Source organism: Anas acuta, chromosome 26 (genome assembly GCF_963932015.1).
Source record: "Anas acuta chromosome 26, bAnaAcu1.1, whole genome shotgun sequence".
Taxonomy (NCBI): Eukaryota; Metazoa; Chordata; class Aves; order Anseriformes; family Anatidae; genus Anas; species Anas acuta.
In genome coordinates this window covers 3,102,850-3,124,560 of record NC_089004.1, presented here as the reverse complement: position 1 = coordinate 3,124,560, position 21,711 = coordinate 3,102,850, and the positions used below count along the sequence as shown (strand labels likewise).

Sequence of the window (21,711 nt, the reverse complement as noted above, 5' to 3'; positions counted from 1 at the left end):
TTATGGCTGCGGTTTTAGGAAGGGGTTGGGGGTTTTAGGATGGATTTGGAGATTTTTTTGTTTTGATTTGTTTTATTTTTTATTTTTTGTTGTTCTTTTTTTAGGACTTTTTTGGTGCAGGAAGTTGGGATGGGATCAGAGGTTTTTGGGGAGGTTGGGGCTTTTAGGATGGGCTAAAGGGCTTTGGGGAGGCTTTGGGGTTTTTAGGATGGGTTTGGATTTTTTTTTGTGTGATTGGGGGTTTTCACAGAATCACAGAATTTCTAGGTTGGTTTGGGATTTTAGGGCAGGTTTGGAGGTTTTAGGGGGGTTAAGTCGAGTTGTTTTTTTTTAAGGGGGGGATTGGAGGTTTTAGGACGAGTTTGTTTTTTTTGGAGGGGTTGGAGGTGTCAAGAAGGGGTTGGAGTTTTTTTGGGGGGGGGTTGGGAGTTTTAGAATGGGTTTGTTTTTTGGGGGGAGGGGAGTTGGGGGTTTTAGGACAGGTTAGGATTTATTTTGGGGGGGTGTTGAGGGTTTTAGGATGGGTTCAGAGTTTTTTGGGGGGCGATTGGGAGTTTTGAGGAGGGGGCTGGGGCCTTTAGGACAGATTTGGAGTTTTTGGGGGGTTTTAGTATGGATTTGGAGGCTTTTTTGGGGGAGGCTTTGGGGTTTGGGACCTGCTTTGTGGGGCTGGGCCGCGGGGGGGGAGCACCGGGACCTCCACGGGGGGGGGAGGGGGAGGCGTTTGGAGGACCGCGCGCGCCAACCATAGAGACGGCGGGCTAGAGCGGCGGGCTAGAGCGGCGACCCCGCCGCTTCCGGCGGAAGCGAGCAGAGCGGGGCGGAAGCGGGCGGGTGAGGCGGCCGGTAGGCTCCCGGCCCGCCGCCGGGGCCCGGCGCCATGCGGAAATTCTTCCAGGAGATCAAAGCCGACCTCAAATTCAAGAGCGCGGGGCCGGGCCAGAAGCTGTCGGAACCGTCCCGGTAACTGGGCGCGGGGGCTGCGGGGACCGGGCCGGTACCGGGAGGGTGGGTGGGGGGGGGGGGCGGTGAGGTAAGGCCGGGCCGGTACCGGGCCCGGGGGGGGTCCCGGAGCTGCCCCTCAGCGGCCCCGGTCCCCCCGCAGCGCCCCCAAGGAGAAGCCGAAGGCGGAGGCGGCGCCGAGGCCCCGGCAGGGCCCCACGGACGAGGCGCAGATGGCGGCGGCGGCGGCGCTGGCCCGCATGGAGCTGAAGGGCAAGGCCAAGCCGCCCTCCTCGCAGGACGCCATCAGGAACCAGGGTAGGGGGGCGCCGGGCTCGGGGCGGATCGGGAGGGCCCACGGGGGTGGTGGAGGGAGGGGAGCGACGGTGCTACCGGGACAGGCTGGGGGAGCTGGGGAACAGGAGGCTGAGGGGTGACCTGATCGGTGTGTGTGAAGGTGTCAGGGTGAGGGCAGGACGGAGCCAGGCTCTTCTTGGTGACACCCGGTGACAGGACAAGGGGCAGTGGCCACCAAATGGAGCCCAGGCAGTTCCGCACCAACACGCCAAAGAACTTCTTCCCGGGGAGGGTGCCGGAGCGCTGGGACAGGCTGCCCAGGGAGGCTGGGGGGGCTCCTTCTCTGCAGATATTCAAGGCCCGTCTGGACGCCTCCCTGGGCAGCCTGCTCTGGGGAACTGCTTTGGCAGGGGGGGGTGGGCCCGGGGAGCTCTGAGGGCCCTGCCAGCCCCTGCAGCTCTGTGAGCTGAGCTCGGCCTCTCCTGGTCTGGAGAGGGATCCCCAGGCAGGCAGGGTTAGCTGGGCAGTGCAGCTGGGGCTGATGACAAACCTCTCAGAAATGGGGTCACACACGGGTCTGCATTCCTGGGCCAGGAGCACAGCGCCCACAGGGGTGTCAGCATCCCTGGGGCAAAGCTGCGGAGCACAGAGCTCGCTGCTGAACCACTCGGGGTCTGTGCCCCTGCCCCTGTAACCGGGATTTGTCTCTCCTAGTGAGAAGGGAGCTCATGGCTGAGGCAGCTGCGAGTGAGAAAGGAATCTCCGCTGACAGAGAGGTAGGAGGCAGCCTGCTGCTCCCAAACTGCATCAGATTGGGAGAGCTGATGTGCTGAAACAAACAGCAAAGCCTCCTTCCTCCCTTCAGATATGGTTTGGTCTCTTTCAGGACCCAGCATTCCCCGACACCGAAGCAGCAGCCAGACCCTCGGTTTCGGGGGTTTATTTCACCTGTCCCTTGACGGGTGCGGTTGTAAGGAGAGACCAGAAAGAGAAGCACCTGCGGGAAGCCATCCAGCTGGTGAGCACCACTGCACGCCTCTCCCTCTTTCCCCTTTAAACCCGTCCTGTGGCATGGATCTCCCTGAGCAGCGCAGCAGTGACCTCAAACCCTCTGCCTTGTAAAGCTCCACCCTGTGCTGTCTCCCAGGAGGGCAGCTCCCTTCAGGCGTTGACTTAAAATGCTCCTCGTGCCTTTAATTTGCTGCAAATGCTGAGGCGAGGAGCTCTGAGCCACGCACGTCAGCTCCCCCGTGACCAGCTTCTCTCCTTGTCCCGCAGTATTCTTCCACCGACCCCGTGGCCGCCTCCATCCTGGAGATTCACACCTTCAACAAGGACCGGGAGAAAGTCCGCGTGGGCGTGGAGACCATGGCCAAGTGAGTAGGGGGTGGGCGCAGGCTGCTCGTCCCCCCTGGCAAGGAAATGCAGAGTCTGAAGGAAACCAAACCCAAAGCCCTGACACGTCTGAGCCAGGGGGTGCTGGCAGGTGACAGGAGGTCAGCTGCTGAGCTGGTCCCAGTTGCTGCAGTGGTTCAGGAGGTTTGGGAGCTGCTGCCTGAGATCAGCCATCCCCATCTGCTGCCTGGCTGGGGCACAAAACACATCATTTTATTTTCTTTCACTTCATTTCGGTTTCTTTCATCGTTTTCTTTCTTCATTTTCACTTTCTTTCATCTTCTTACTTTCTTTCAGCTCAGATCTGTGAGAAAACACTCTGAGCTGTCTCCTCCAATGTGACCTTTGCTCCTTGGGGCAGCACATCCTGAAGTGCCTGCTTTGATCTGTGAATTCCATTCCTCTTTCCGCAGGTACCTGGACAACATCTACCTCCACCCAGAGGAGGAGAAGTACCGGAAAATCAAACTGCAGAACAAAGTGTTCCAGGTGAGACTGCGGCTCCTGCAGCTGCCCTGCCGAGGGGCCTGGAGCAAAGCGCATTTAATCCTTCCCTTTTCTTCCAGGAAAGGATAAACTGCCTGGAAGGGGCACACAACTTTTTCCAGGCTGTTGGGTTTGAGACGAGAACGCTGCCTGTTCCGGGACAAGGCAAGCCATTTACGTGTGTTACGCTGGGGTGAGCAGTTTGGGCTGTCCCACTGCTCAGGGGCAGCCAGCTTGGGCTGCTCCAAGAGCTCCACGCTCCGAGGCGGTCACATTGACAGCCCCTCACCCTGTCTTCTCCCTGACAAGTCAAAACTGTGTTCTCTGGAGATCCTTCCATGCTTCAAGTGAAGGCCGGGACATTCGAGCCCTGTGCTTTGGGTTGCAGAGGCCACAGAGGAGTACTACGTGCTGAAGGAAGAGATGCTGACCCGGTTGGAAGACCTCAAGGACTACAAAGAGCAACTTCTGAGCTCGGAGCCGGTGCGGCCGCAGTTGGATCGCCAGCTCTGCGTCTTTAAACCCTCGCCAGAGGCTGCTCGCTTTGAGCTGCCGGATGATTTCTTCAACCTCACTGCAGAGGAGATAAAGCGCGAGCAACGGCTCCGGTGAGTAGGCTGGAGGGGAGACCCCACTACCCAGGGGGCGTGCGGTGCCAGCTAACGGCCTCACACCCCTCCTTCGGGCTGAAAACCACTTTGTGTCTAAATATCTAAAGGACAGAGGCGGTGGAGAAGGCTGCGATGCTGAGGACACGAGCCATGCGAGAGAAAGAAGAGCAAAGGGAAATGCGGAAGTACAACTACACCCTGCTGCGGGTCAGGTTTCCTGACGGATACATCCTGCAAGGTAAAGGGCTTCTTGCCCTTTTCTCTCCTAGCCCAAGAGCTTCAATAACCAGCGATGGAATAAAGCAGCAGAAGCGGGGTGGGGTAACACTTCTGTAATGACTCTTCCCAGCTCTGAGCCCTCCGCCTGCCCGGGGCTGGCACCGCAAGGCAGGGCTGACAGAGGGAGGAATCTGGAGGTATTGTTAATTAAATGAGCTCTGCCCGGGCCGCTGCTAGCAAGCTGGACTTCTTAGATCAGTTTGTTAGAGGAGCCAGCATGGGGCTGCCTGTGCTGTGTCAGGCTCTACAACAGCATAAATCCTCTTCACGTTTTGTAACAGAACTCCAGAAATAATTTCAGGCTTGGCTGCTTCTTTGTTACAGCCTGGCAGGGGTTTGCAGCAATGGAAGTAACATTTTTCTTTGGGAATTCTACTTTTATACTTCAGTTAAATCAGGCTGGTTTTATGCCACTGAGGCAGTTCATGGAGTTAGCAGTACCAGAGCCCTGTGAAACCTCCCACAAAAGGCTCCATTTGGTAAATGCCAGGGCCTCTTTCAGGATCTCACACCTCATTTTCTCATGGCAGGGACTTTTTATGCAAGAGAACCCGTATCTGTGCTCTACAGCTTTGTGAGAGAAGCCCTCAGAGATGACTGGCTGCCCTTTGAGCTCCTGGGACCTGGAGGTCTCAAAGTGACTGACGAGAACTTGGCCTTCAATGAGTGTGGGCTGGTGAGTAAGAGCCAGCACCTTGCACGGGGGCCTTCACGGGACAACAGAACCCCAGAACCCATGTTGTCAGGGTCAGCTCTTGCTCATAATTTAGGATTTGTCTTATGCTTTCAGGACAGTCATGCCCTGGCCCTTTCTTTCTAAGCTCAAGCAAGTCATTGCACCAAGGCTTCTGGCTCAAAGCTCAGGTGCTGATGTGGAAGGAATTTTAGGGACCAAACTCTTTGTGGGAAGTGCAGGCTGCAGCAATTGCTAGCAGTTAGACCAGAAGCATCAATTGCCAGCCAGGATAGCACAAATTATGAGCCAAGCACAGCTCTAGCATAAAGCTTCCACCAGCGGTGTCCCCTGGGGAGCTTCCTGCCCATCCCCGCTCCTCCTTTTTGGTTGAAGTGCTCTCACTAAGTTTTTTTCCAGCTCTGTGAAGGCACACAGCATGGTAGGAGGAGGTTAAAGTGTGGCACTAGAGGAGCTCAGTAACGCTCTTGTCTCTGTTCCAGGTGCCCTCGGCCCTCCTGACCCTGGTGTGGGACACAGCGGTCATGTCGGACATCCAGGCATCAGGCCAGGAGCAGCCAGCGAGCCCCCTGAAGCCGGAACTTCTCTCTAGGGTCCAGACACTGTCTTGAAATAAAGGGGAATGGATGCAGTGACAGTGGCTTCAGCCTGTTCCCTTCTGTTCCCATACAGACTGGTGGAGCTTCCAGCTGTGTGACCTCCGAACTGGCTGGGGTTTAGCTCTGCAGAGTGGGAGGCTAGAGATTGCGCCAGTTTACCCAACCTTGCAGTCACCTTCCCAGCTCAGTAACCAAACACTAAGGCAGTCGTGCCCAGTAAAACACTTCCAGGACTGCTCTTGGTGGCTTTAGAGACCAAATTCCAGCCGTGACTGCTCGAGGTGGTTCCCAGCTGAAGCACCACTTCCCTCCCTTGGCGGAGGGAGCAGGGGTGGATACAAGGCTGGATCCCAACTGAGCGAGCCTGGCACTGGGCCTGGGCTTAGGCTTCAGCTTTTCCTTTTGCTTCTGTGTGCACTGTAACTCCTATTGGAGAGAGTATATTTAGATAAAAGTTGTTTAGCCTAATTAAATGGAATATTTAAAGACTTTGCTTGGTTTAGAGTTCTTTGAACCGTGCTGCTCTTACACATTTGCCTTTCAGAGGTGATGACCACGTGCTGTGGCATCACACCTCTCCCTCACCTTCTTGCTTTGGGGCACCTGCAGCCAGAACAAGGGGCAGCCTGGGAGCATAAACATCAGGAGCTCTTTATGCTGCTGTTTAGGGAACTCATTCACCGACTCACAACCCTTACAAGAAATTAAAAACAACACAGGAACGTTGTTACATTCATTAGCAAGTCTGCTGCTAGTTCATTCCTTTATGCTTAAATTTTAAGTTCTTCTGTGGGGTAGAAACCAGCTTTTATATACACATACAACTTGTGATGGGTACAGGAGAGCAGTAAGCTGGCAGCAAGCCTGGTATTACATGCCAGGTTATCACAGAACAGGAGAAGCAGCTCGCAGGTTCTTTCTTTTCCAAAGGTAAAGCCTGCTGCTGTTCCCTGGAGCAAGTAAGACCACAAACAGGATAACAGAGAGAGCATAAATTCAAATATAATTGTACATCATTTATACCCACGGGCATGCTATACAACATTATGAACAGAGAAATTCCCCAGAGGCATCACAATAAGCTTAGTTTAAAACCCCCTCCACTAGTTTTCGAGATAACTTAGATACCTTCCATTACAAAGAAGTATCAAAATTTCAATAATGCTTTATTAAGGACAGATTAATATGCAATATTTTTAAGCTAAAAACTAGAGCTAAAAATTTAAGCTTCCATCTGGTCTGAAGCAGAACAAAGTGCTGTCTTCTCTTTACAAGAAATATGGAATACTTTCAAGTATCTTGGTCGAAGATACACAAGGTTTAAAATTTCCTAAGTAATTCTACATACATACAGAGAAGTTAGTAGGCATTTAAGTCTCAAACTGTATTAGGTGGGCTGACCGTGCTGGCGTCCTGAGGAGGGGCAGCTGTGCCACTGGATGCCGAAGCTGTTTCAGTAACTGCCAACGTAGAACCTGCAAAGTAGAAAAAGTTTTGGTTTTTAGACAAAATCCTCATTAAACCAGCAGAATTTGACTACCGCCATGCATACATGCTTGCTGTTTTGGCGCTGGGTGACACCAGTGCAGAATAAGATTACTTGGATCCTAAAAAAGATCTTTTAATGCTTTAGAACCAGGCAGAGCTGCTACCGACCAGCACCAGAGCCCTCAGAACAAGAAGCTGCCAGCCTGCAGGGAGGCTTTCACCCCACTGCAGTCATGGAATAAGCAAAAGCAGCTTAAGATTAAAGGAGAAGCTTCTTGCCAAACAGCTGCATTGTCTGTTAGGGAAGGGAGAGGACGGATCCAACACCAGCTCAGACAGAAAGGAGACCCAAGGTGCGTCTAGAATGGGTCAAACACTCGAGAATTTAATACTCTGGGAATATGCACAGGTCCTTATCTATCAATTAGAGGAGCTGCCCAACAAAATCCCAGCACTTTCCTTAATTCAGGTTGGGCGAGTAGCACTGCGAACGAGCTATTGTGGAGCTGTAAGAAGGAGCTCGGAGGTTTTAAAAGTGATTTAGAGGAGCTGCATGTGGTTTGTGTTAAGCCATTGATCTGTATGATCAAGTACACATATCTAAAGCCTCGCTGAGATGAAAGGAGCCGCTCCATTTCCTCATCCCACTGTTTCTGAATCCGTAGCCTGAAAGGACACACTATAGCAGGAGAGCTTTTGAAAACCCTTTTCCAAGAGATAACTGGGACACAAATATAAACAACTGCTTAGGTCCTACCACAAAGCTGCACAGTGGTAATCAGAGCGCTCACGTGTCAAACATCTGAGAGCTTGGTTATTAGCCGATGTTATTTCCTTCAGAACAGACACTTCAGCATGCACTTAAGACTTCAAGAAGGCAGCAAAGCTACACTCCAAACCTTGTCAGTCCTGGAAGAGCGCTGAACTGAGCGTGCAAGCCCCAGAGACCAGCCCTTCTCAGCAGCAGCTACCAATATTAAGTGGATCTGCTTAAACCAACCCCAATGTTCACTTTTCCTATCAGAAACAAACAGCAACACTGGCAGGTGATGGCTGTTCACGAGCACTTTGCTTAGTCGTTTGGAGGGAGAAAGGAAAAAGGGCAAGAGCAGATTAGAGAAAAGCACGAAAATCAAAGAAGCATCTAGAATAAATCACAAAAAGGACAAAAATATCCTGAATAAAACATCTATAGGGAAGAGCACAAAGCTTGCTGAAACTGTGGCAGCAAACCCGCACCAGGTTTAGCTGCAGATCCTGCTCCACTGTGCTCTCCCTTCTGGGAGTGCTCGCCTGCCAAGAGACTGCTGTCAATGATTTTCCCACCTTTGCCTGGCTGTACATCCACGATTATGCAGTCGTCGTCATCCTCATCTTCCTCAGTGTCCGCCTGAAATCCATCCATGTCCATAGCTTCAGCCTAAAAGAAAAAAAATAAAGGTATCAGGGGTGTGACAGTGAGCTGACAGCGCCAGCACGAGATCCAGCACAGCCAGCGCCGAGTAGGGCTGCAGTGGTCACTCCTCACGGCCAGCTGAGCAGGCAGGCCTCACTGTAAGGAACAAAAAAAGAATAAGAAAAGCAACCCCTGGCTTCAGCACATTGCCCTGTGGTAAAGGGTAAATGGTACGCGGAGCAGGGAGCACGCCAAGCTTCTGCTCCGAGATGTTCCCCTGTTACACTGAGCAGCCCACACACCTGAAAGCCAGTTCAAACCTCAATTAAAACCCAACTCCGTTTTGTTTTGTCCTTTTTTTTTTTTTTCTCCCCCTCTTTCCTGATTTCTTTTGATGCTTTTTTGCTTCTGGAGATGGAAAAGGACTTTTGCCTGTCAAATGTAAGCTCATTCTCTCCCGATTTTTCATCTTGGACAGCCAGCTTCTGTTTGGGGGGGACAACAACAACAGCTCTTCCCTGGGTGACCCCATCTTGGGAGCAGCACAAACCACTCATTTTCAATCAGAAAGAAAAAAAAAAAAAGAATGCAAGGAGAAACACAAACTGAAGTTGCCCAGCATTGAACAGCTCCAAGTTGTTTTTTTTTTCTCCCTTTTTTTCTCCTTTAATTGGAACCATGGAATGGAAGTCTGAGATAGACTTTGGTCCCTATCCACACAATTTTATAGAATCTCAGAATGGTCTGGGTTAGAAGGGACCTTATTAGGAGGGACCTTAAAATTTCTGGTCTGGAATTAGATGGGCTTTAAGTTTACAGCTGTCCCTGAAGTCACACGTCTCAGATTCAGCATTCCCCTCCTACACACGTGTAGGTATTGCCCACTTGAACGAGCTTTTCTTTTTCTGCAGCTTATGTAAGAGCACCTTCACTTACAAAAGCCCTGGAGTGAGCTTCACAGCAGAGTTCTGGGTGCCACGGATGAGAACAATTGGCAGGTCGAGGCTGTCAGGTTCCCCGGTTTCTCCACCAGGCAGAACGGGAGCTCAGCACCTGCGCTGATTTAGGCACGGGGCACGAGAGGCTTCCAGGATCCTGACACCTTTTTTCTGAGCTGCACCACACCTCACGAGGGCAACTGAGGAGCTTCTGAGAGCTTTGAAGAATTCAGGCCAACGGTGCAACTCCACTAAAAACCTTTGTTTAGCTATTTCTGCTCAATTTGTTATGAGCAGAATCTCCAGTGGGTGCCAAGCAGATTTTTTTTTTTTAAATCTCTGCCTTTATTTAGTGCATATGAAAAAACCCAAGCAGATGGAGTTCGGGGGCTGAACAGTTTCTCGCAAATCTCTGATCCCTATCAATGCTTGTCCTTGACTGCAGAGCTTCTTCAGTAGAAGAGCCAAAGAAATTAAGAATAAAGTGGGAAAGAAAAGCATGTAAAGCCTCGTGTGAGGCTTTTCTCACCCTTGTCCGCAGGGATTATGAATAAATCCACTGAAGAGTGCAAACCAGTCCTGCCTGGAGGTTTGGAGGCTACCAGTTGCTAATACCAGGCTTCAGGATCTAAAGCCTCAGTCTTAAGAGCATGACAGAGAATCACACAGCTAAAGCAGCGATCACACACTTCTCAATCAATCTTTTGGATAATTAAGCTCTTAATGCTGTGTGTTCACCTCTGCTTTTCAGGGCAACCACAGCAGGAAGGGCAAAACAAAGCTCAGAGCTGGAAGAGCAACGGCTCCAAATCCATCTCATTTGGTTCCTGTGATTTATTTCATTTGTTTTTTTTAAACCAGCTCTTGAAATCCAGCTTTATGCACGATGAGACTTCACAGACTGCCCAGGGTTGAGCCGCAGCACCTAGGAACCACGTTTCATCGGTACACACGTAACCGATGCAAGTCAGCAGCCCCGGCTGCACATCTGGCAGCCAAACACACACAAAAACCTGCACACAAATTGCAGCCAGCTGTAAAAGCACGGCCGAGCAGACGCTCCAACTATTCACGGCTTGGAAGCAATCGCTGCCAAACAGCAGAAAGTAGAACAGCAGGAGAGCAATGTTCCAAAGGGAACAGGCCAAGTTACAGGGCAAGAAAAGAAAGCCACCTCTTTAGAGGTGCCCAATTCCACTCTTTCCCCATAAATTATGTCTTTTTGCCTGAAGCTTGGTTTCTAGGGCTCAAAATTTTGATTCTGATGGCAGCCCTAGGCCAAGCTAGGCGGCACACCAGAACGCTCACCTACTGAGGATGCACAGCCACGTTCCCACTGATTTTTTTTTTGTCGGGGAAGGGCGTTGCCAAAGCAGCTCACCTGTTCAGCACCCCGGGGCCTTTTCATGAATTTTGTGATGCACATGCTTCCAGTGGACTTCCTCTTCACGGGCACAGGCGGGGTCTGCAGGAGCGCCGTGCCCGGCGCGCTGCCACTGTCCTCCCTCCCCGAAGCAGGGACTTGGGTGACGTAGTTCCACTGGCAAGGGACCGGGAGGTGCTCCTGAGCAAAACTCTTCAGCACCTCCGAGTGGACGTACCAGCACATCCTGTACTCGGGTCTCTTCTCGTACACAGAGTTCTCAGAAATGATTCTCTTTAGCCTGGCTTTGGAGGGGACACCGCTGTCCTCCCCCACGGGGGTCTGCGGCCGGGACGCGTGGGGGCTCACGGGGCTGGTGTCACCGCCGTCGGCCGCTGCGGTCACGTCGCTGAACAGTCCTTGGCGGCAGCACTCCTGGAACTCCTGGATGATCACTTTGCTCCCGTTCACGTTCCCGTGGAGCAACGGCAGCAGCTGGCCGAGGACTGCAAGGAAAAGGTTGCACAAAGGTTGTGGGGAAGACTCAAAGGACAAAAAATAAAATAAAGCAGGCTGACAAAACCTATCCATGAACACACAGGGAAGATAAATAGGTTGAGATTTCAGATATGGGATTGTAACAGAAGCTGAACCTGATACAGACAAGTCAACCTCAACAACAGCGACCCAAAAGTCAAAGTCCCAACCCCTCTTCCAGCCTTTTCATATTTGCATCCTCACGTTAACTACACACAGGACTGGAAGGTGTCTCACGAACCAAATCCTCTCTCCCTGAAGAATGCACAGGTAAGTGGGCTCAAGCACTTCCAGTAAGTGATCCTAAATGCAAGCCTATCAAAGTTTCATTGGCTTTGTTTGCTTGATTATCTGAAGGAAGAGGTTTTGGAGGAGTGACTAAGGCCCTGTGGGGTGCCGTGACAGAAAACTCATTTTCAAGAGATCTCACAGAGCTTGCTTCAATTTCAAACATGTCACAAGCAGGTCACCCTGACCCTGTCACTTGAAACAGAAATCCATCATCTCTAAAGCAGAGCATAGCAGCGCATAAATGCAATTACTTAGCCCTTTATGTCTTACTTTGTTGATCTTTCGCTCTTTTTTTGCTACATTTTTGTATCTGCTGGTCTTCCTCTGCGACGGGTAAATCCAGGATACACGCCGAGAACTGCTGGAGAACCTTCAGGTCTGCATTTGTGCTGCTGTCATTCTCTGCGCTTTCCCAGACGCAGCCAATTTTCACAGGCTGTAGAACATGAAACCTCTTCCCCTTGGCCATCAGCTCATCCCACTCCTTTGCTTTCAGCTTTTGACGGACCTTCTGATTCTCTGGATCACACTCCTAAAGCCACAGGTGAGAAAGAACGTGATACAACCACCCCAAAAAGAAAAAAAAGGTTCTTTATAACCCAGTATTTGTGGTGTGCTCCCCAAGTTACACAAGTCTGCTCGTGCAGACCAGAGGTGAGTTACGTCCCTGCCTACACGTCAATATTTAATGTGTTTTTGCACAGTGACAACCAGCTCACTTACTTCTGTCACTCCTTCATCTTCAGATAGGTACCCATGGGGTACAAAAAAGCCATCGTCATCATCTTCATCCTCTCCCTCCTCTTCATCATCCTAAAAATAAACTTTGCTTTTTAGAAGCCACACTGACAAGCGCAGTTGTTCCCCAAAAGCTCTTTTTCCATCACACAGAAACCTTACCCCTTCGCTATGGGAAAGGCTTTCTCCAGGTTCCTCCTCTTCCCACTCTTCATCGCTATCTACTTCGTAGTCCAGTAGTTTCTGGAATAAAACCCATCAAAATGCCACTTCTGTCAGTCTGAGTAATGCGAGAAGCTCCAAAACTCAATAGCAAGAGGGAACACACAAGTGGATCAGAAATCCCAGACAAAAGGTGGACTTGAACAGCAGATATTCACTTCAAGAGCATAAAGGAAGAAAAGAACCTGACCATGCTGCCTGTAAGATACTCACGCAGTCCTTTGACCATGGATTCCTGGGACGGATCATAGTGGTTCTCTTGTTCCAAGTGCCCCAGTACGCAGGACGGTGATTCTCACAGAACTGCAGAAGTTTCATTCTACCAAACTTCCCCCTTTCGGGAACAGCATCTGTTTTGCAGTTCGCCACTACCACCACATCGCTGTTAAAGCAAAAGACCAGCTTCAGTACTTACAGAATGCCCCTCAAGTAAAAGCTTTAAGAAAAGAAAATGCTCCCTGCTGCTCGAGGAAATAGCTTTTAGAAAGTTTCAGCTCAGCCAGGACCCCAACCCAGGGCCTGGGCTCATCAGAACAGGCACTCACAGCGGGCTTGCAAGAACAGGAGTTCCAGACAAGCTCCCTCCCTCCTTAACCACGACACTACGTGCAAGAGCAGCTCTGCCTTGGCTCTCTGTTTGCTTTTTAAGACTATGCAAGTATTAGAAGTATCCACCACTAAGGCAAGTAGTGTCCAGTGCCAAAACGGAGCTGCCTGAAACACGAGATTTCCTGTAAATAACGATTGGAGAAGCATTATATAGAACGAAGGAAATCTCCATTAGAACATGCTCTGCCCAGGAAAATAAATCTCAGACAAAACAAGTGTCAGGAGAAAAACCGCATCTCTAATATCGGTATAAAACTACTTCGAAAGCAATCTCCCGTTCATGACATAAAAGCGAAGAAAAGCCCCAAGCCAGACTAACCTGTTTACTATGTCAGTACTGTTATTGACAAAAGTCGGTCCAGTTTTACGAGGTTTGCGACACTTTAGGTCTCTCAAGAAAGAGCCTTCGCTATTCTGTGCGCGCAGGAGCTGATCCAGCTGTTCTAAGAGGTCTGAATCGAGGGCAATACGACAGAGGGGAGCTAAGACCATGTTCTCCTTAATTTCGAACGGAGCAAACTTTCCACAAGAGCCAGCAAGAATCTGAAAGAGTAATGGGGATTGTTAGGGTCTGAACACCTGAGAAGCTGTAGTACCAACAGATAAAACATTCACGAGTCTAAAATACCAGTTTACTGATGTTTGACTGACAACTTGGGTTAAGCCATTCCAACAGACTCCAACAAATCTTCTCAAGTAAATTTAGGTCTTCACAGCCAACGCAGCAGAAGACAAAGTTGAGATTTTTACTAACGCAACAACAAAATTCTCTTGCCGTCTCTGCTCTGGTCACAGACCTTTTTTAAACCCTTGATGTTTTTGAAATTAGGAAGCAAGAAATACTAATGCTTTGTCCACCAAAGAAGCTCCAAGAGACAGATCTGAGGGAAACCAGTGTACGTGTAAGATGGCCAAAAAAATACAAATACCTCACCTTTGGGGCTTGCGGAGTCTTTGGTTTCTGGAAGAATCTTGTGATTTCTGCTTTCTGTGCATTAATACGCTGAAGTCAAAACAAAAATACAAACTATGAGCAAAGGTAGGACACGGCCTTATCATTTAAAGTGAGCCCAAGCATGACCTAGTGTCAAACCTAATGAGGTATAAAACAAAGTTCAGTTATTTACCAGCTCCCGTAACTCAATAAAAAAATAATCGCTCTCTGTAACACACCTACACAGATTCCAGTGCCATTACTAAGACAAGGGGTGGAGTTCACTTACAGGCACTGGAAAAACAAAAGCAAAAACAAAACAAAAAAAACAGATGTGGGAAGAACTGAACAGATAAACCAGGTACACCACCACCTACAAACAAAACAGGAAAGAAACCTGCACGATGCAAGTGGTGGAGCAGCACCACCAGGTCCAAACGGACACGCTCGTTCCCAAGCAGCAGGGCCGAGTGAGGGGCACCAACGCAGGGTTCCCTGCTTGGAGAACTTCTGAGAGAGCAGAGCAGTAACTGTGGAAGTCATTGTGAGCAGCCCAGCAGCGCTCAGCAGGATGCCAGGCAGCCCATTAACAGCATTTCACCATAACAGAGGAGCTGAGAGAAAGCCTTTACCTTTTCTTCTTCTTTTAACCGTTTCTCCTCTTCTTTCTTTCTCTTCTCTTCAAGTTTTGCCCTTAAATATAAAATTCATTTCAACTGTCACAAACCATAAAGCATTTCTTTGCACTGAGGCAGAGGTGAGAAGCCCTATACCTCGACCACATCACACCAAACAAGACGATAATCTGTTAATTCAGCCAAGAGCCACACTTGGTTAAATGCACAAGACTCTTCATTCCTTTTAGAGCAAACATTGACCTGTTTTAGCCACAGAGTAGCTAGGCTGCTTCAAACCTTCCTCAATAGCAAGAGGAGGCATTTATTTACTATTTTATGGAGTTACAAGCGACTTCCTCAACAGACAGGCCACCAGCGCCAGCAAAAGGCAGCCAGGAGCAAGCCTGGTCGGGAAGGGAAAACTCAGTGGAGCGTGACAGCTCTTTTCAGCCATTTCAGATCAGACGCCCAGGTCAGGCTGCAAGCAAAAAGCAGCGCAGCAGAGCTGAGCCTACATTCTGACACAGCCTTTCATGGCTTAAAATACATTCCGTGACAAAGAGGCCTTGCTGTTTGATCAGTACAGCCCCTGGAAGTGAAGGTGTGCACGCAGAGGTGCTCACATGGTTAGACATTACTCCCCACGCCACTTACTCTAAAGCTTCCTGCCTCTCCTTGCGTTTCTCTTCCTTCACCCTCAACTTCTCAGCTTTTTCCTTTTCCTCTTTTTCTTTCTTTTCTCTCCTTTCTTTCTCTTTCAACTCTTTCTCTTCCTCTTTTTTCTTCTTTGCCTCTTCCTTGGCTCGCTCTTTCGCAGCTTTTGCCTCTTCCTTCAGCCTTCCCTTTTCCTCCCTTTCCGCTTGTAGCTTCTGCAGCTTGTCGGCACGCTCCTGGTCCTAGTGCAGAAAGAAGCCATTAAGCAGGTGCTTTTCATGCACAGGAGCTGCTGGCAGACAAACGTGAGTAAAAATAAGGATGCAATTTTCTCAGCCGAGATGCTACAGCGGATTCCTGCCCCCAGTGCTTGACCTGCAACAGTTTCGAGCTCGTCTAGGCCGTGTTATTAACCACAGCTACCTGCTGCTGCAGCTAGCTCAGCCCTCTGCTTCTGATCTCCTACTCTCTCTGAAAGCATTAACTTCTTCCCCTAAGAACAGGCATTCTCGCTTTCTAAGCATCAAAGGACGCTTTGTACTCGCTCCGTACTTGAGTCATCTTCATTATCAATGTATTATTGGGGAAAGTTGCACAGGAGAGAATTTTTATTACTCTAAAAATGTAGCAGGTTGTTTCCAAAAAGCATTTTGGAAATAAGCACCTCGTGAGCTAAGCTGTCGTGCTCTTCTACCTGCGTGTGCCTGCCATCGTATACATTCAGAGCAAATTCATAAATGTAAGGAGTGAATTTTATCTGATCGCGTTATCTGCCCACAAGGATTTTCTGACTGCTTTTCATGACCTCAGGCAGTAAAGCAAGTCTCCAAACACTGGACTGTGCAGCTGCTTTATTAGGCTTGAAACTAACCCAAAAAGCCACTCGTGGCAGGTTGTTTCTGCTAAGTAGGCAGCGCGAGGGGCTCGGAGCTTTTTTAAGGGGTGCTGTGGGAACACCAGGGGAAGATTACGCGGAAGTTTCCAGGCACAGCACTGCAGCCCCTCGTTATGGGTCTATCCAACACAGAAATGAGAACGTGGCACGCTTACTAAAAATGACAAAACAGAGAAAAATAGCTTCCCTCTACTGCAGGCCTTGGTAATTCCACCAGGAAACTAGGATGTGGCTGTGCTCAGACACAGGAGTGTCCTGATGGTGGATTTCTCTTTTCTTTTTTGTTTATTTCACATCTCAGCTTTCTTGGCAGCACCAGGAGGACTGAAGGCATCACAATGTGCCGCTGACACGACGTTGGCAGTTATTTGTGCAAAGCGTCCTTGTCAGAACTGAGTCATGGCAGCCAGTGAGAATGCACCAGGTAGCTGTGGGAAGAGCTAACAGCAGGGCTGGCAGCTCGGGTTGCTTCCCAGCACAATAAAGCCTCCATCCTCAACGCTCTCACACGCTATTTATATAAATACACGTTACATAAATAGAGGAAGAACACTGCAGATTGGAGCTCTATATGGGGCAGGGGGAAAAGCAAGCATCCTAGCACTCTCAGCCACTTAGAACTCACAGAAAATAAAAATAAAAAAATGCAACAGACCAACTTTATAAACCACTTCCTAAGAAACATCAGAGCAAGCCAGGAGCCCAGGCCTTGCTGGCTGCAGGGAAAACAACAGGCAGCTTCTCAGCCTGCAGAGCCCACGCGTACAGAGCTGCCTGCTCGAGAGCTCCGTGTGCTGCAGCAGCTTTAGATTTAGCCCTTCACGACTGGAAGAGGAATGGACAGCAGGATGATTACAGCACCTTGGCTTTATGGATCAGGGTTTTCTGCCTAGCAAACCCGGGCTGCAGCTTCAGTGCTTCTTCCAGCAGCGACACCCAGCACTTTCCTCAGCAGCCCTAAGAGCAGCAGCCCGCTCGCCTCGCTTCTTAACGAGGAGCAGGAACGGTTTTGTGGCTCAGAGGCAGAGGGGTGAGGACAGCGAGGCAGGAACCAGCCCTAACCCGAGGCTCCTGAGGGTCTCACCTGTGCCCGTGCACCTCGCGGGCTGCACCTACTCTCTCTGGAAGGGTTTGTTAAAAAAAAAAAAAAAATCTCAAAAAGCATTTTGACAAGCAGGCAGCAACATTTCCAGCTCCTTAATATCTTCCTGAAGTGGCCAGGAATGCAGCGCAGGCCACCCACACGTCGTTATGTATGCATTAAGGGGCTGTGGAACACGCTGAGCACTTTAACTGCATGCATTAAGCTTCCTCCATATTCATCAGTCAGGAAAGCAGGAAAAAGAGAGGTTTTAAGTGGCCCAAAATGAAACGCAAAGGGCTTTGCTTACTATTCAATGCAAAAGCACAGCAGGTTAGTTTGCTATGTCAGTGAAAAGGCCTTACTCTTTGCAATCTCAGCTTCTCCTTCTCTGCAGAGCTTTTGGGGAATTTCTGAGGTACCTGAAAACACAAAATGCAAGTTTTAGAGATTCACGTCACTCCCTTCACGACACTAGAACTCCTACAAAGACCAGCAAGCTTCACCTGCATGATGCTACCCTTATTCCTTCTGATCAGTATATTCAGCACCATCAGAACCCCTTCAGTCCAGGGGATCAGAACACAGCTCAGGCATCAAATCTCACCAATTTCCATTTCAGCCTGTTTCAGTTTCCATTCAGTCCTCGTGTTACCGAGTTTTGCATAGACAAACCCCTCTGGTTTCTCAGCCCTGAAGCATCTCCCTCGCAGTGTGACACCACGTGCACGAAAACAAACAGAGGCTGCAGCTGCTACAAAGCACGGGAGCGTGACAGGGAGCATAACATTTAATTATAGCACAGTAAATAAAGCCAATTCCTTTCACTCCAACTTTCTTTTTTTTCTCCTTGATCCTACCACTTACACTTGCCAGGATATTTAGCCAGAATTTCCTGAATACGAGGACTTTTCATCTTTTATCTCCTCCTAATCATAGCCCCCTGACTCCTCCACTAGTATCAGCGCATCAGCCCTGAAGTTCCCCCTGGGTCACACTTGGCATTTCTCCTCCAGCCATTATTTATGGGGGGAAAAAATAAAGAAAGAAAAGGCTGAAAGGTGCTTGGTGTCTGAAGAGCAAACGGTGCTGCTCACTGACACGTTAGGTCTTGGGCCAGTCTGTTTCAGCAGATTCTGGCTTGGTTTCTCACACCCACCCCTTCCTTTCCTCCTGCCATTCTCAGCAGAAGGTAAAATGTTTATCCCTGGGGTTAAGAAACGAAAGCAGACCAAGAGCTTTGTTTTCTATACTCGGACGTCGAGGTTTACACGGTGCAGAGCTGTATCAGGAGATCCTGTACTTATCTGACGGAAGTAAGAGTGCTTTTAACTAGGAGCTCTCGGTTACCAAAGCTGTTTCCACCTTGAAAAACAACCAGAGGAGGACAGACAACTACAGATCGATGCGCACACTTCCCATTTTGGCAAGCAGACCGTGAGCCACCTCAGGTTGTGCTTCACACCACGAGAAACCAGGAACTCAGCTGCACTGCCAGGTTACTTACACTGGCAATCAAGTACTTTTTTTTGGTTCTGCTGTACTGGAAATATTCAACGTCTGCTTGAGTTTGTGTGTGCACTTTCAAGAAGTCAGACTGCAAGTTTTAGCAGCCCCAAAAACAAATAATGCTGCTTGAGAGAATCAGCACAGCAGAAGGAGGACCAAGCCCGTTGAGAGCTCCAAGTCCCAGCTAACTCCTTGGTACCTCCTCCAGGCTGTTGAGGTTTTCCCTGGGGTCTGGTCCAGTCTCTCCTCAAATCCCCGTGGGCTAGCTGATGAAAATCTTTCTTAAAGGGCTTCAGGCAGCAGAAGGCAGTTCTCAGGGGATGGCAGAAGCAACAAGGCGACCTGCCACCCCCCCCTCCAAGCACAGAGGCCTCCCTGTGCCACTGGCTGCCCTGCACCACGTCTTAAATCCCCAGCTCAGAATCCCTGCCTTGGTTTTCCTCTAATTACATGGTTGAGAAAACCAAACAGGACTGCCAGCCACCCCCGGCCAAACTTCAGGTGAGGTTCAGCTGCTCTGGGAACGCTCCATTCCCCAGTTTGAGCACTGGGCTCCCACCAGAGCAATCCCTGCCTGCTTCGCATCCTCACTGAGCTGCATCCTCACCGAAACAAAACCCACTCACAGACCGGTGCTGAAGTCTGCCTGGGGTGGGCGTTCTCACAGTAATTACAGCAGCTCAGGGAGGACAGGCTGGAGGACATCATCTGTTGGACAAAACCCTTTGAACACTGCTCCCATCCCATTTACCAAATAATTCAGCAAGCATTCACGGCCACTTTATAAAAATGACCCTGTCATGGAGCTTCAAGTTGCCTTCCTGCTGCGCGAGCATAGCAGCTCTGAGCCAAGCAAGATCTAAAATCTTAGAGCTACCCAATTTAAAGGAGTCAAAATGGCAGCGACTCAGTTACATCATTAGTTACAGACACCACCTGCCACACACTGCTCACAAGCTTTGTATCTTGGCCATCCCTCTCAGGGCAATCGCAGGAAGCCATCCAACCTAGCTGCAGGGTAACCAGTTTTAAAGAGCCGGAGAAAAGAGACCAACCTTCCTAAGGGGTGTGGAGAAAGCTAAAGGACTGGTATTTCTCTTGGGTTCTGCAGCAGGCTGTGCCTCGGGGGAGCTCACAGAGGGAGAGCTTAGCGAGGAATTAGTAAGTACAGAGTCTCCTTCATGGGACGATTCCGCAGTCTCGTTCTCTGACGTGACACTTCCGTCCAGAGAAGTGACCTGGGGGGATCTGGCGGTCATAATATCCTCCAGCAGCACCACGGGCATCTTCCCCTCAAATATGATATCCTTCAGTTTGCCCTGATTAACCTTGGTGTTTTCCAAGTCGTTGCACTTCGTTAACCCAGAGCACGACTGGAGGTCAGCTACCAACTCTTCCTCTTGGCTCACCGCAGCCTCACGCTGCGCACCAGTCCCCACCGAGTCGTCCGTGGGGCTACTCTGGGTGGAATTTGGGCAACTCAGTTCGCTCGTTCCTTTTCCTAGCGTGCCGTTAGTTCTAGCTACGGATGACGACGCTTCGGAATCAGAGCCGAGGCCGTCGCTCAGTCTATGGCTAGAGTCATTTGTAGGGTCAGCAGCGACTACAGTCTGGTCTGTGCTATCCTTTGTGTTCTTCTGGATAAAGTGATCTAACGGACCCTTTCCGTTAACGAGCTGGGGACCGAAATTCCCGTCCTCGTTCAGCTGGCAGTCGTTCTCCACGTTGTCCACGGAGGCGCGCGACGTGTCCGCAGCGGGATCCGTGCTCGGGCCGAAACCTTGCGAGCTCTTCACCTTCTTGACCTCGTGCTCCGCGTCGTACTTCTCCTTCGGCACGGGGTTGAGGCGTTTGAACGGCAGGCGGGCTGAAACAAAGAGCGTGCGCCTCTTTAACCACGGCAGACGAGTTACGGGGAAGGGGAAAGGGGGGTGAGAAAAGGGAAGGAAGACCCCGGCCGCACACCGGGGCGCTGCGGGATGGCCCCCGGGGGGGGCGGGAGGGGGGTAGGGGGTACACCGGGCCGGGCCGCCCGCCTCGTGGCTGCGCTTCCCGGAGCCTCACCTTGCACCAGCTTCCGCGGGGGGCCGCCGGCTTTGTCTCGGCACTCCATGGCTGCGGGGGGGAGAAAAGCACAGCGCGGTCAGGGGCTGCGGGCACCCCCTCCCCCCCCCCCCCACCACCACCACAACCGGGGCAGCGGCGACCCCGAGGCCCAGAGCCTCCCCCACCCCCCCCCGTCCCCTCACAACCCCCTGAGGCCTTCAGGCACCGGCGCTCCCCAGTGAGGGGGGGGGGAAACAGCGGCAGCGGCCGGGCCTCAGCCGAGGCCTCACCGGCGGGGCTGGGCCGGGCCCGGGCCCGCTCCCGGGGCCTCCTTTGTTACCTCACGGAGGCCTCGGGAAGGCCCCGGTGGCCCCGGGCCCGGCCCTACCTGCCATGGCGGGGGCGGCGCGGCCCTTCCCGGTGGTGGCGGCCGAGGCCGAGCGGCCCCGAGCGGCCCCGGCCCGTCCGGTCCCGCCCCGGCGGCTCCCGCTCGTATTTGGCGGGAGCCGGGGCGACCCCGCGCCTGGGCGCGCTGATAGGCGGAGCGCGCCCACGTGACCCGCCCTTCCGCCCGCTCCGCCCCGCCGCCAGCTTTCCGCCTCATTGGGCCGCGCCAGCGGCGCCGCTGATTGGCCGCTCGGAGTGTCGCTCCAAGGGTTTGGAGGCGGTGATTGGTTAGAGAGGCGGGGGGGAGGGGGCGGGAGGGGAGGCCGCAGCACGCGTTCCGCCGCGGGGCCGGGGCCAATGCGCGAAATGGCGGCGCTGCCGCGGGGGCTGCTGGGAGTTGTAGTCCCGGAGGCCGCGCGAAGGCCTCACGCCCGCGGCGTCGCCCCTCAGGCCTCCCACCGGGCCGCCCGCGGCCCCGAGCCCCCCTGAGCCCCCCACCGGCCCCGTCCGTGAGGCTGCGGCTGGGGCCGGGCCGGGCCTGGCCGCCCCCGAGCCCCACGGGCTGGCCGCGGCAGCTCCCCGGTACCACAGCGCTGCTGCGATAGGGCCCGTCCCCGTTTAGCTTTTTATTAAATTTGTGGTATTTTTATCCATTTTTATCTATTTTATTCATTTTTATCCCCGAGGCCGTTTCCTCGCTTCG

The 21,711-nt window shown here is 51.5% G+C and overlaps 2 protein-coding genes across 2 annotated transcripts; one reads left to right on the top strand and one right to left on the bottom strand.

Moving 5' to 3' along the window:
- The first annotated feature begins 798 nt into the window (after window positions 1-798).
- Window positions 799-5,792, top strand: UBXN6 (UBX domain protein 6). The gene is made up of 11 exons (XM_068661738.1): window positions 799-963; window positions 1,106-1,260; window positions 1,954-2,015; window positions 2,126-2,257; window positions 2,518-2,615; window positions 3,048-3,123; window positions 3,201-3,285; window positions 3,509-3,728; window positions 3,839-3,969; window positions 4,541-4,686; window positions 5,187-5,792. The coding sequence occupies exons 1-11, from the start codon at window positions 881-883 to the stop codon at window positions 5,313-5,315; spliced, it is 1,317 nt and encodes a 438-aa protein (XP_068517839.1). The 5' UTR covers window positions 799-880; the 3' UTR covers window positions 5,316-5,792.
- Window positions 5,793-6,284: 492 nt separating this feature from the next.
- On the bottom strand, window positions 6,285-21,175 carry CHAF1A (chromatin assembly factor 1 subunit A). The gene is made up of 15 exons (XM_068661735.1): window positions 21,010-21,175; window positions 20,640-20,690; window positions 19,631-20,442; window positions 17,432-17,488; window positions 15,091-15,332; window positions 14,452-14,512; window positions 13,820-13,888; window positions 13,205-13,428; window positions 12,490-12,658; window positions 12,217-12,297; window positions 12,040-12,129; window positions 11,587-11,848; window positions 10,507-10,994; window positions 8,118-8,211; window positions 6,285-6,778 (listed from the first exon to the last, which is right to left on the bottom strand). Exons 1-15 carry the CDS (start codon window positions 21,014-21,016, stop codon window positions 6,681-6,683), a joined length of 2,805 nt encoding a protein of 934 aa, XP_068517836.1. The 5' UTR covers window positions 21,017-21,175; the 3' UTR covers window positions 6,285-6,680.
- Window positions 21,176-21,711: the final 536 nt, after the last annotated feature.